This window comes from Gavialis gangeticus, unplaced genomic scaffold (genome assembly GCF_001723915.1).
Source record: "Gavialis gangeticus isolate Ggan-Ray unplaced genomic scaffold, GavGan_comp1, whole genome shotgun sequence".
NCBI lineage: Eukaryota > Metazoa > Chordata > Crocodylia > Gavialidae > Gavialis > Gavialis gangeticus.
Window position 1 is genome coordinate 84712406 of NW_017729033.1, and position 13469 is coordinate 84725874.

General features: G+C 38.9%; 1 protein-coding gene and 1 long non-coding RNA gene across 3 annotated transcripts in view; one reads left to right on the forward strand and one right to left on the reverse strand.

The window, feature by feature from the left end:
* SORBS2 (sorbin and SH3 domain containing 2) overlaps nucleotides 1-13469 on the forward strand; it is a 298880-nt gene that overhangs the window by 271101 nt on the left and 14310 nt on the right. The window contains exon 22 of the mRNA XM_019525919.1: nucleotides 1186-1389. Within this exon, the coding sequence (XP_019381464.1) occupies nucleotides 1186-1389 (204 nt within the window). The remainder of the gene's footprint in view (nucleotides 1-1185; nucleotides 1390-13469) is intronic.
* LOC109303731 overlaps nucleotides 1-13469 on the reverse strand; it is a 140076-nt gene that overhangs the window by 35395 nt on the left and 91212 nt on the right. The gene's annotated exons all lie outside the window — the stretch shown is intronic.

Here is a 13469-nt window from a genome sequence, read left to right on the forward strand (position 1 = left end):
AAAAAAAAAAAAAAAAAAAAGGAAAAGAAAACAAGAAAGGGGTTGCCTGTGAGAGGCTCAAACAAACCCCTCACATGATTTCCCTTCTCAGCCTCCCTTTTTGGTAGTAGCAAGGCTGCTGAGGGAGCGCAGGGAGTTGGATAGTGGCTCCCTGTCTTTTCCTGGCCCTATTTTAGCGGGGACCCAGGTGGTTTGGCGCCCCACAGCTTTGGCGCCCCACAACATCCCCTGTCCATGGGCTCAGTTTGCCTGGTGTCACCTCCCAGCCTCTCTCTCCTCTTCGGCACCATCTGTGCCTTTTAAATTTCCCATGGCGGTGCCTGTGGCTGACATCATCAGCCAAGTGCCACCGAGCCTGATTGAGGCACCACACATTGCACCAGTCCAGGCTTGCTCCACCTTGCTGGTGAGTTATCTTGCTCCCCCAGCGCTCTCTGCCCTTTCCCGTCCAGATTAGATAAGGCTATCAGGGGCTCAAGAGGATGTGCATGGTCCTTGCCACTACATCAGTGCTTTGGGAATGTGAAAAACTTAGCTCTTTCCTTTTATTTATTTATTTTATATATATGGAAATAGCTAAGTTTTTCACATTTACACAAATTTACATTTCACACACACACACACACATTATATATATATAAATTATATATAATTTATATATAAAGAAAGAGTTAAGTTTTTCATATTCCCAGTGTGCTGACTTCAAGAACAACGCCATGCCAAAAATCAGACTTGGCAACACTGTAGATTTTACAATACCATGGATTGTGTTTTCCCTTTTTTTTTTTTTTTAATTTGCTAATTTAAAAAAAGCATACAACATCTGCAAGACATTTACATTGGGTGCAATAATGATTATTATTACTTGTAGGAAGAGATCAGGCCAGGCATGTAGTAGAGGAGCAGAATACATAGAAAAAATGGGACTAGAATATACCTTCACGGCCAATATCTGATATTAGAATGGTACCACCATCTAGTCCACTTCTACTGGAATGGGAATCATCCTTTAGTGAGGTTATTGGGGAAATGTGAGGGGAATGAGAACATGTGGGAGATTATCATGACTCTGAGTGGTCACAAAGAATCACCAGGTGAAAATATTGCCATGTTCTGAGTTACTAAAATATTCAAAATAAAGTTATCCCTTGTTCACTGATAATGAATTTTCATAATGCATTACAGGGAGACAGAGTAATTCTTCTTAAACGAGTTGATCAAAACTGGTATGAAGGTAAAATACCAGGAACCAACAGACAAGGCATCTTCCCTGTTTCCTATGTAGAAGTCATCAAAAAGAATGCCTTGAAAGGTGTTGATGACTACCCTGATCCTCCAATACCCCAAAGCTATTCTAGTGACAGAGTACACCATTTAAGTTCAACTAAGGTAAGAAAGATTTTTCCCCACCATATCTAGAAAATATTACTTAATACAATCTTGTAAGTCTTTGGTAAGATCATCAGTAAAGAGTTTAATATGCATGTTTAAAAAGTAAAAAAAAAAAAAAAAAAATTTTTTTCCTGAAGATATAAAGCAGTGTCACTGAATTTTCATTGCATTAACTTTCCTTTATAGACATTTTACTATACGCTGTGGCATTTAAGACTCTCTTGCTTTCACTATAGTAATAAAATTAAAAGCGTAAAAACACAAAAGTTTCATTTCCAATAATAGCATAAATACCCTTCATAAATTCCTGTTCTCTTTTCATTGACTATTACATCATGGGCAGGGACAGGCAAAGAGTTGGACTGATAGTCAAGCCCACCACAATAATACTTGTTCAGCAATATTGAACAGGATTTAAACATTGAGGGCTATGTTCAGCTAACTTTCACATTGGAACATGAACATCTTGTCCTGATGAAGCCCAGAAGAGTTCTAAAAGAGTTGTTTCCATGGGGACATAACTGGCCTTGTGCTTTCTTAGTCCATCCTTGCTTACAAAGATGCATTAGGTCATGTGATAGCCAATAAGTTCTTCTGTGGCTTTCCTTCTTTCTGCCACCTGCACTCCTGAAAGGAAACCCTCTTCAAAGTGTGCACTCCCCAAGACAATAGTGCAACATAATAGCATTTATATAATGCTATAAGTATGCAGATGTTGTCAAGTTGCAGAACAGTTTAGGTTCAGATCTATATATGGCTACCACCTGAAATGTTGTTCTTTACAGTTTATCATATTTAATGGAGCACACTCAAATGTTTCAGAAGAGTCTTGAACCCCTTTCCATCCTAGTCTATACAGCCAGCACAAATCATGTTGGTGAGAGAAAGGTGATTTCTACTTCAGGTGATTGTATCTTTTTGGTGTTGAGCTCATTCTGATCAAGCTGATAGCTGATATAATAACCCTCTCAAAGATTTGCTGGGTATGGAGCTTTTTAAATAGTGACAGGTCCATGGAGATTTTTCTCTGAGACTTCAGTTAGCATTAATGAGAGTTACCAACTTCTGAATGTCAAGGGGAGAGAAAAATTTAAATTTTCATTTTTTCCTGTCTTATCTCTTTAGCATGTTCTGTTTCTGTATGTATATAGTCTATAAGCTTTCTTTGTTCAGTTGTGGTCTATATTTGTTTCACTGTTATCAGAATAACATTTTACCTCATTTCTATTTGTAATACTGTATAATTATTCACATGTTGGTGCTAATTTAGCAGGTTGAAATATAAAAGTTTCACTTCTGTGTTTAAATAATTCTAACTTTTGCCAAAAGGTATCCTTGGCGGGTAACTGTGACTTCAATTTTGTGCCTAAGGATGATAGATAGCATCAAATGTGAGGTTCACTGGAACAGATGTTTCCTGCTCTTCAAACATGTACACAAAAGGATGTCAGCTGTTAGATTTACCACCCAATAAGAATTTTGGGAAAGAAGTAACAGCAATAAGCCTGTGTGAATAGAGAAGTATTCAATTCAGATTCAGCTGATTCGGAGGACAGTGATTCTATTTGGAGATTTAGATCACTGTCCCAAAGTGATTCAGCTGAATCAACTTATGAACATTCAGTGCTGATTCGGAGAAATTTGGAGATTTGGTCATAGACTATACTGGGGAATCACTGAAATACCTAAAACTTTGTCATTTTTTGACTGATTTGGATAAAAATTTCAGAGATGGTAGCCCCTTCTGAGGGCACAAAGCCTGCAAAGTTCCAAGGAGATAGGTGCAGGGGTTTCTGGGAAACTGTACCTCAAATTGCTGAAAGCTAAGCTTGTGTCGTGTGTGTTAAGGCAGATTTGGATGAAAATAGCAGGGATGGTAGCCCCTTCTGAGGCCATGAGGGCTGCCAAGTTTCAAGGAGAAAGGAGCAGGGGTTTCACTGCCAAGGAAAATACAGCTTTCTTTTTAAGAAGTGGGGGGGGGAAAAACAAGAACAAATAGAGGAATTCTAGTTATTAAGCTATATCCAATCCTTTCCAAGAACAAAAAATATCAGGAGACTGACTAGATAGGAAGTCAAGCCAGTCCAGTTCCTTTCAGATGCTTTTGTTTACGCAGAAACAGCTCACAAAAGGCACAGAAAGGCTGCAGACAGAGGCTTATGTGCTGTTTCTACGTCCTTCCCCACAGCACTGTGATTGGAAGGGGACTCAGGGAAAGATCACAGTCACTGGCCAGCTACAGATGTCAGTCTTTCCCCACCCTGCTCCTCCTCCCTCTTCTCAGTTTGTTCCCCTGAAAGACAGCCTTCTGAATCTCCAAATCTTTTCGGAATCAATTTGGAGGGGTTTTTTTCCTTCTCCCGATCCAATTCAGATTCGGTGATTTGGCCTCTGAATCTTCTCCAAATTGAATCGTTGACCGAAGCTTTGCACACCCCTAAACAGTAAGTTCAACAGTAGCTTGCCATCCTACACTCCCCATTGGTTCAACTCTGTATTATATAGCCTTATGACTACAATTCTGATTGTTCCACTGAGACCTGGGCTGTTGCTTCAAAACATTTAAGTTTCCAGTGAAACTCACCCTCAAGTTAAAATCACTCGGATTCTTTAACATTTAGGTATTTCACAGTCTCCATTACTGAAAAGCTGAAAACCTGGAGAAAGAGAATGAATCTGAAAGAAGTGTAGGAGAGTCGCTGTCTCCAGAAGCTCCAAAAAGAATATAGAAAGTCTGTCCTTTATATTTCTACAGATAACTCACTGGATAGCCCAAATTTTCTTGGTTACGTTAGAAAACTAAAAATGCCACAGGACAGATTCTCAATTTGTGTAAATTATCAAAACACTACCAATGAAACTATGATGATTTAGATCAGTTAAGCATCTGCATCTTTGATTAGACAGATACAAGATGCCCTTTGGTTTTTTTTTCTTCCTTCCCACTCCATAAAAGAGAAGCAGTAACCAGAATTAGCTAAATTTCTGAAGATATAGAGAAACAGAGAATGCCAGCTTTCTGGAGAAATTAGCTAAGTTTTTTGACATAATAGTGAGAGCTCATTTGCCTTATTTTCCGTTCCATTACACCAATATTTATGATGATGTCAGTGTAGATACCTCTGAATAAAAGCAGCATACAACTATGACAATGTGGAAAGCCAGGCTCTAGAGTCAGAACCTAGAACAGGTGTCAACAGACATGCATGTTAGTGGATATCTGCTTTCTAAAAGAAAAAAAAAAAATCAATGACATTACATGTGACAAAGAGAATTTCTGCAGCAACGGCTGCACTCCCATACATGAAAAATTAACACTGCACTAAAACTTCTAAAGTAAATCTCCCTCACACATAGTAACAAGAAGGTATTCAAAACTCTGTTAAATTTTGCAAGAGAGTTTAGTATCAGGAAGTCCTTATTAAAGAGTGTCTGACTTTTCCAAAATAAAGCTATCTACCTTGAGAACTTCAATACGAGGTAAGTATTTTCCCTCTTCTGTCCATGCTATGATATTCAGAAATTAAACCTTTTTCTATTTCTACAATACTACGTAAAATGTAAAGTAGCTGGATAACCTAAAGCATGCAAAGAGATGCAGTCTAGAATTGTTTTGGATGATTTTAACAATGAAATCAAAATTTTTTTAATTCAAGTTAAATTTGGAGGATTAATAGTCACACAAATACATTTTCAGTATTTACTGAAGCAATGGATATCTACAGATGCGGTGTACGTTTGACTCTCAAGTCTGTCATTCTTACAAAAGGACATTTATTTTACCAGAAGGATACTTCAATCAATAATATGTACTGGTATTCAAGATATATTGCTCTGTACTATGCTGTCACCATTTTAAAAAGTCTACATTCAGTCAGATTTGAGTGTTATGCATCTTTATGCAAAATGTAATCTTCTTGTTCAAAATAACATCTTTTTTTAAATAAAAATGCACTGTGTAGCTACTGATGCCTTAATAAAAGTATGCAATGTATTTAAGATGTTTCTATAAGATCATCTCACAGAATAGTGCAGAAAATAGTGATCATATTACAATTAGACATCGTCCAGTTTATTTTATTTCTGTTAGTATTTAATGGCACCTAAAATGAGGCAGGTGCTTCCAGCAGTACCTGTGTTCTCAAAATAATAGTTACAGTTTGAAAGAAATGACAGCAATCTTGATCGTATGATTGAACAACTTGTGACAGGCTTACTAACATAGAGCAGTAAATAACATAACTTCAGTGGATCAAATTTAAACTCCCTTCATGAACTCAGTGCTTCAGATATGTCTTGATGTTTGACATTTAAGTCCCAGGCCAGAACCTGATAGAGTTTCATTTTTCAAATGTCTTTTTTTCTACTCTGATTCATGTACTAATGATTTCAGACATTTGTGCATATTGAAATAGTATCCTGTAAGCCAGAAGATGGTAGAGAACTTCTTTAATCACTCATATGTCCAATGTCATTTTCATTTTTTCTTTTAATTTCTTTTTTTTATTTCTAAAGTTGCCTTCCAAAGCATCATCCCCACTTCCCAGGTGTTGTTCCTCTCCTTGGTCAGACTCTACTAAAGAGAATCTTCAGGCTGTCACTAATGAATTGCTCTCACTGACTGTTGGTTTTCTACCTTCAAGCATATCTGTCCCAACTCCTCCACCTTTTCCTGACAACTTTATTCATGACTTAGAAGAACTCAGCTCTTTGGCATTATCAGCTTCTCAGTCTGTAGCAAAGCCCCCAGGTAATACCATATGCCAATTTATGAACAGTCACATTTTTCCAGTTACATCAGCAGAGGTCTCTCTCAGCTCTCCTGAATCCCTTCCTCAGCCCTTTCCTAAATCTACCTCTGTATCACTTCCTCTAGCAACTCAATCTTATGACAAATTGAATAAGCCTATTACAAATGGTATCAAGCTGGATGAAAAGAAATATAAAGATTTGAAAGAAATGTTTGGCTCTCCAGCTGTCAGAGAAAACAGAAATGTATCAGATTCTACAAAAATATGTGGAATCCTGGGCACTACTTTTGCTGTCTCTGAGATGCCTAAAGTTGACTCCTTACCCAGAATGCTAGCTGCAGTTGATGAACAGGAAGAGGAAATCTGTGAAGAGCTCCTGTCAATAATCCAAGGGAGTCAGCCAAAATTTCAAGATTCAGGTTTCTACAGGTATGCCCCTGATGTAGCAGGACAAGTATCAAGACTGCATATAGTGGAGGACCCGAGACATGATAGTTTAAATTCTACAGTAGCAATTAAACAAGCAACTTCAATACATTATGAAGAATACATTTCACCGAATATCAATACAGAGGTATACCAATGTCTTTTAGCTTCTGCATTTAAGTTCCCACTATAATTAGTCTTTTGTAATATATTTTGTGTATGTATACACATACACAGTGGGCGCGTCTACATGAGATACTTACGGCACATTATCATAATAGTACTGTGCAGTAGCATGTCACAGCACAAACCATGCTAATAGCCCCCTGTGCAGTGTTATTAGACTAATACGCGGTAAACATCACTAAATAATCGTACGCCGGTGCTGCTGCACAGTAACTCTAGGTATTGCACATTTAGTTAGTACTTTAAGTGAGTACTAAATTAAATGTGCAGTATCTAAGGCACATTAATGAATGTGTAGATGCACCCACAGTGTTCTAATTATCTTGTATTATATTTAAAAACTTACATTCTTAACAATAGGAAAAGGTACCAGTATTAGAGCATAAATTCTGACTCTTCTCTAATATCTCTTGTCCTTTTTAAATAGCAGGAAAGGTCATTGAAAGTTACAGGGTGTCTTTATTTCCTCCTATTTGCCCTTCTCTGCTAGTTAATTGCCATCAGAACAGTTCTGACTCAAAAGGAAGAACATATAGGCTTTTCACTGGACCGGTTTCACTGCCCTTTGAATTACTTGGCAGCATTGGAGCCCTAAAACACAGTGCTATCAGCATTCTTCTCAGAGGCTGCCTATACACATGCTTAGAGGTGGGGTGGAGGGGGTTGGGGGGAATTAATAGAGCGGTTCCTGGGCAGCCACTCTAATGAAAACACGTCACTGTCATGTGTATTAAGCCCCTGCATGTTTAAAAATCTCATTTGATGAGGTTTAGTTAAAGCACCCTGAGGCCATTTTAGAATGCTACAGAATTGCAGCAGCGTCACATGTATTAAGTCCCCATGCGTTTTAATTAGAACGCAGAGCAGACTCAATTAATCGAGTCTGCTCCGATGTGTTCCCATTAAAATGCCAATAAGCATATGTATAAGCAGCCACAGAGTCTACAATTTACAACTATTGTTTGTCACTTGGCCAGTTAGATTAGTAATAGTTTAATTAGGGTTATAAGAACATGACTAATAATGAGGGACCAGATTAGGTTTGACTACTGTATACATATTTCCTGAGGAAAAGAGTCCTCCCAGAGTTTTCTCTGTGCCAGCACCACCCTGTATTACCCCTAATGCAAACCAACAGTTACATACCACACTATGTCTCTAAATCAATTCATACTACTCAGAAATTATATAAAATTCCTTGTCAGCCTTTCTAGGCAACATTTTAGAAACTGATTTTTTCCCTACATAAAATTTGTTTGGCCAGACAGTACAAGCAGTTAAAGGTGCTATAAATTGAATAATTAGCATAATATGTGCTAATTATTATGCATAATCATAAACAGAAGCAAGACAGAATTATTGGAAGGTCTTTGCAGACCTCTAAACTTGCTCTCATGGTTTAAAAACTGCACAAACCCTGGAACCAAGCTATGTTGTAGTTATTTGAAGGGACATTGCCAATATAAAAATTATGGTGTTAACAATCATTCCTCTCTTTACAATACTAGAACACTTATAAATAGAATTAAAACTGAATCCCCTGATTTTTCCTTTTGAAGGTCAAGTTAAGTCCAAAAAAGTGAATAAAGAGGATAAATAGTGCCAAACTAGATTTAAAAAATCCCCAACTTTTAACAAAATATTTAGTTTTATATTCACATTGGACTTTTTGGATTTCAACTTTGTGGGTATGTTTAATTACAAACAAATATTTTTATTCTGTTTTTAGTAAATGAATAATATTAGGGCCTGGACATGACACATTTACACTGATTTAAATCACACCAGGATTTGAAGTGAACAAACTCAAACCACCAGCTGTTTTGGGGGTAACTGCATGTTGTAGGCATAGTTCCAGTGCCTTGACGCTAAAGGAGCAGATAATAGTTTGTCTGCTGTAGGCAAACAGCTGTTTTAAAATAAGCTGCATGTACACAACACCTGCACCAGTAGAGATAGGCAGCAAGCTGTGTTAGCCTGAAGAAGACAGAGTAGGGATGTACCTTTATAGGCTAACTAAATATGATGCATGTGCACAAGCTGTCATGAACAAAAGTGTATGTCATCAAATGCTGTGAAAGGACATGTAGAAAGCAGTCTGAAGTCAGGCAGAAAGAGATGCACAAGCTTTTTTAAGCAAGAGTTCACATCATCAGATGTTATGAAAGGATATGCACAGATCAAGCTATCAAATAGAGTGATCTGAATTCAAAAGACAGGACAGGGAGGGCGTATGGAGGGGTCAATGCTGAGAGGGACAAACAATAAGCCCATAGGGACAAAGGGGGCCACAAAAGGGTGCATGTGCATGTATTACTTCTCAGTGTACCTTACACCTGTAGTCAGCCAGATTAACCATTTGGGAATGTGATGTTTAAACCCTGATGTTCAGACCCAGATATTTTCATACTTATGTAAGTGTCTGTTGTCAGATGTACCATGATTTTTCCCAGGCCAGTTCAACATCAGATACTAGAGTGAGATTATATGTTGCATAACTACTATTTTTTGTACACCAGTGCAACAACTAATTAAAGCAGTGCAAATGTGTCTCGTGTTATCTAGGCCTTTAGTTACGGTAAAAGCTTGACTTTATAACATTTGGACTTAATTTTACTTGGCAAAGTCCCTTATAAATACTACATTTGAAGGGTTGTTTTTTTAAAGTTAGACTTCACATAGGATGGGATCCTACAAGAAGCTGAGCACTTGTCAGGGATGCTAAGTACTTTCAACTTCAGTTGCCTTGCATCATCACTGGTGGTCCTCAAGGGCAGAATTATGAAAGTACAAGGTATTTACTTCAATCTTGCCCAGATTTATATTTTTAATTAGGAGTCTAAAGGCAAAGGTGTAGTGAGAAATAAATAGAATATGCTTATAAGACTAAATCGCAGTGTCATGGAAGCTAATGGTAAAACCCACTGTTGAGACAAGATTTCATGCCAGAATGTTAGATTTACTGACTTGTGACCAAGGCAGCATTATACTGAGAAGAGCAATCAGAGGGGTCTTTCTGCCTTTGCTAATTAGTGGTGTATCACTACTCTCTTTGCACTATATGTCTTTCACTGATGGGTACACTGCATGACTACTTGTTTTCTTTAAATGTTTAAGCCAGCCCCACTTTCTTCGGGAACACAAGGGTCTTCTGCTTCTCCTTTACACCCTCCTGATAGTCCTCCATTTCACTCTGCCAAAGCATCAGCCTCTGAGTCTGTGTCCACATCTTCCCAATCTGCTGTTCCCTCCTCACCTCCTCTCCTTTCCAAACTCTCATACCGACAGGAAATAAATTCACCAAAACTAAAGGTAACTGCACCTGCCAGCTGTGAATTGCTGCATATCTTTATGAACGCATGACAAGTGGAAGGATTAATATTTAGAATGCTCTATTTTAATGATTTAAAGTATATTTTCTCAGTTACTAATGCTAGTATAAGTATGTAGTTAGCTCAAAATAAGCAGTTAGGTCTTTTCAAATTAAATAACTATGTAAATTTAAACATCCCCATCATGAAAGGGCTGGATAGCTTGGGGAGGGATAGATAATAGGATTGGGAATTTTTTTTTAATCTCTGGACTCCAGATCTGATCTATCTGTCACTGAATTCATTCAGAGGCTTTCTGTTCGTTACAGTGGGGGTTGTACCAGGCATTAGGTTGCTAGGTCAGTAAGCTGTTGTCAGATATTGTTAAAGAAATGTGTAGCATCAGCCAAATCACTAAGGGACAAATATGCACTTCAATAACTACTAGCGCTCTCGTTTCCCATTGGTAGCCTTGTGTTATTAGTCCCATTCCCTACCAACTGAGCAAATATGGAGAGTGAATTGCATCTCTTCCCTAGCCATCCTTCTAGGTCACGGATGCAGCTCTGTGACAAGGAAGCACAGACAAGTGAAGCCTGGAATGGTGCCTCTTGCTTCTGAGCTGTTTAGTGGGTAAACAGAGAGTCACAGCCTCCAAAGCAGTTTACATTTCAGTAGCATTACATTTCGTGTAAGAAGAAAAGAGAAAAAAATATTATACTTAAACATGCTAGGGGCTGGCCAAGCAGAGAGACTGTTGAAGCAAAGTTCTCAAGCTAAATTATGGCATACAGCAAAAGTGTATGTGTATGACAATAGTTGAGTTGACAAATAATGTATTAAAGGGTAACAAGCAATGGATTGATTGTATATAAAATTTAAAATCTTCGATTTTAATCTCTTTCATTGGAAAAAGAGATGAGTTTCATATTGTTCATATCATTTCATACTGAAAGATCACTTTTCTCCCGAACGTGACTACCAGTTTCCGTTAGAAGAGAAACTGATGTTGTTTCCTCTCAATATAATAGAGAAGAACAACATGCTGGCTGTTTGCCATAAAGACTCCATCTCTCAGAAATACCTTCCTACCTCTGGTCAAAAATAGCCATGATTTAATACTTTGAGAGCATAAAACGGGGTCCCATCCATTTCAGCCTTTTAAAAGGAGTTGAAGTGTTGTAGCAGTGGCATTGTTTGGGGTTAATAACATTTAAACATACACTGCATCTTGCAGGAAGGAGTGAACTAATTATATTATATTCTGGTCTGGTCATTCTAAATAATTGCCAGGGTACTCACAGTCTATGAATGGAGACTTTTCAATTATTCTTGAGCAAAGCAATCAAAATTCAGGTAGCCTTACTGACTGGCAGGGAGTCTTTGACACTTTCTGGGTGACCCTAGAATTCCTTGTCCATATTTGAGCAACACACTGATAAATCCTACAGGGCAAGTTAATTCAAGCTAAACATAAATACAAGTAAAAGCTATTTAAAATAATGCTGATCGTATGTTCCAAAAGCCAGAACAGATTTTGACTGGATATTCTTATGAAAGCAAGGAACTGGATTTGATGACCCAGGAGGTCCCTTCAAATCCTCTTGTTCCCCATTTTGTTGCTATTCATTATATGTGGTGGAGGGTTAGAAGTGTACAGTTTCATCAAAAGAATATCGAGTCAGCTATTTCAGGACATGACATGACGTGTGTCATGAGAACACACAGGGCAATCTCTGGTTATGCAATTTTTTCTACAATTCTTAATTGTCCATTTTTGCTGGACTGTCCCTGTTCTCTGCCTATTCTAGCTGTAGATTGTCTTTGAAGTCCAGCAAGCAATTCCCTCCATAAATGTGATCAATAAAAGCCTGAACCAAAACTCAGTGAAATCAATGGAAAGAGTTTTGATCAGGGCTTCTAGTTCTATGCACCACTTTCTGTCACTCCTGAACAGGCAGTGCTGGGTCTAGCAGCAAAAAATGGGTAGATGTACTGCCAGATTAGAGACAGATTACTGTAAATTCAAGTATTATGTATCTGGCTATGAACCATCGCAGCATTCACGAGCCACCTCGTACCTTGAGGTATGCAGAAAAACACTTGAAGCTGTGTCTGTTTGAATCGCTGAATCTTTCCGAATCAATTTGGAGGGTTCCAATTCGATTTGGAGAGATTAAAGGGTCTCTTGATTTGATTCAGAGATTCAGCCACCAAATCGGGCCAAATCTCTGGCAAATTGAATCAGCGACCGAAGCTTTGCACAGCCCTAATTCCTAATACTGAACAGGCAACTGTACTGGGGGTTAGAGAACGAAGTTTCATAACAACTAATTATGGCAAAAAATAGGGAGCATTTTCTGAACTAAAATATAACAAGTGAGGAAGTTTTTCAACATAGGAAAGATTTAACATCTATTTAATGCTGTCAATCACTATAGCTTAGCCAACTTGCAGAGAGGCTAGGGACAGATATTACACTTAAACTAGTTTAAGTAATCAGAAACTGGTTTAAACCTGTAACAGAACAGATATTCAGTGCACATAAACCAGTTTGAAAATGGCTGAAACTGATCTGAGATAAATCTGGTCAAATGTAGTATCAAACTTAAACTGGTTTGACCCAAATCAGTTATGCAGTGTCTGTCCCAGACCCCTTGCCGGTTTAAGTTAAACTAGACTCCCCCAGCATCCCGATACGTACTCTGGGCTGGGTGGGGGGTCTCTGCTCCACAGCAGGGCTGGCCACTCCTCTCTGCTCCTTGGCTGGAGCTCAGCAGAGACGGCAGGCATCTTCCTGGATTCCCCCCGCTCTACCCCCCTCCCCTCCCCACTCCCTGGTAAGCAGGACTTGCCCCATCCCCTCTGCCTTACACAGACACCTCCCAGCATTAACTAGCAGACCACGTGCTGGCTACAGTCTGTGCTGCGGCAGACGGGACAAAGGCAGAATCAACAAGTAGCTGGTAATGTCCCTCTGTTGTTTTCTTAATGGGGTGATAAACACTGAGTTAGGGATAATAAACACTGTTATCAATTCCGTGCTGGGCTGGTCAGCAGGGGAGTGGGGGGGAAACCCCTCCCTAATCAGAACATCCTGCCAGGACCTGGCCACACCCCCCTCCCCTCAGCTCAGCACTATAGAAGGGAAGGGAGGGCTGCTCTAGCACCCCCCAGGTTTTAGCCTGAACCACTGCAGGTATGTGCCTGCATTTCTGGGATGTCTGTGTGGTTACAAACTGATTCTGCCTAGCTAGGTTAGACTAAGTTTGAATCAATTCAGGTTCAGGCTTTTTGAATGTCTGTCCCTAGCCAGAGTGTTTAAAGCCCAGTCTGTGTCCCGGTGAATGGCACATGGAAAAGTTCCTTTGCAACAGATATCCTCCTGCCTGCACAGTTGCCT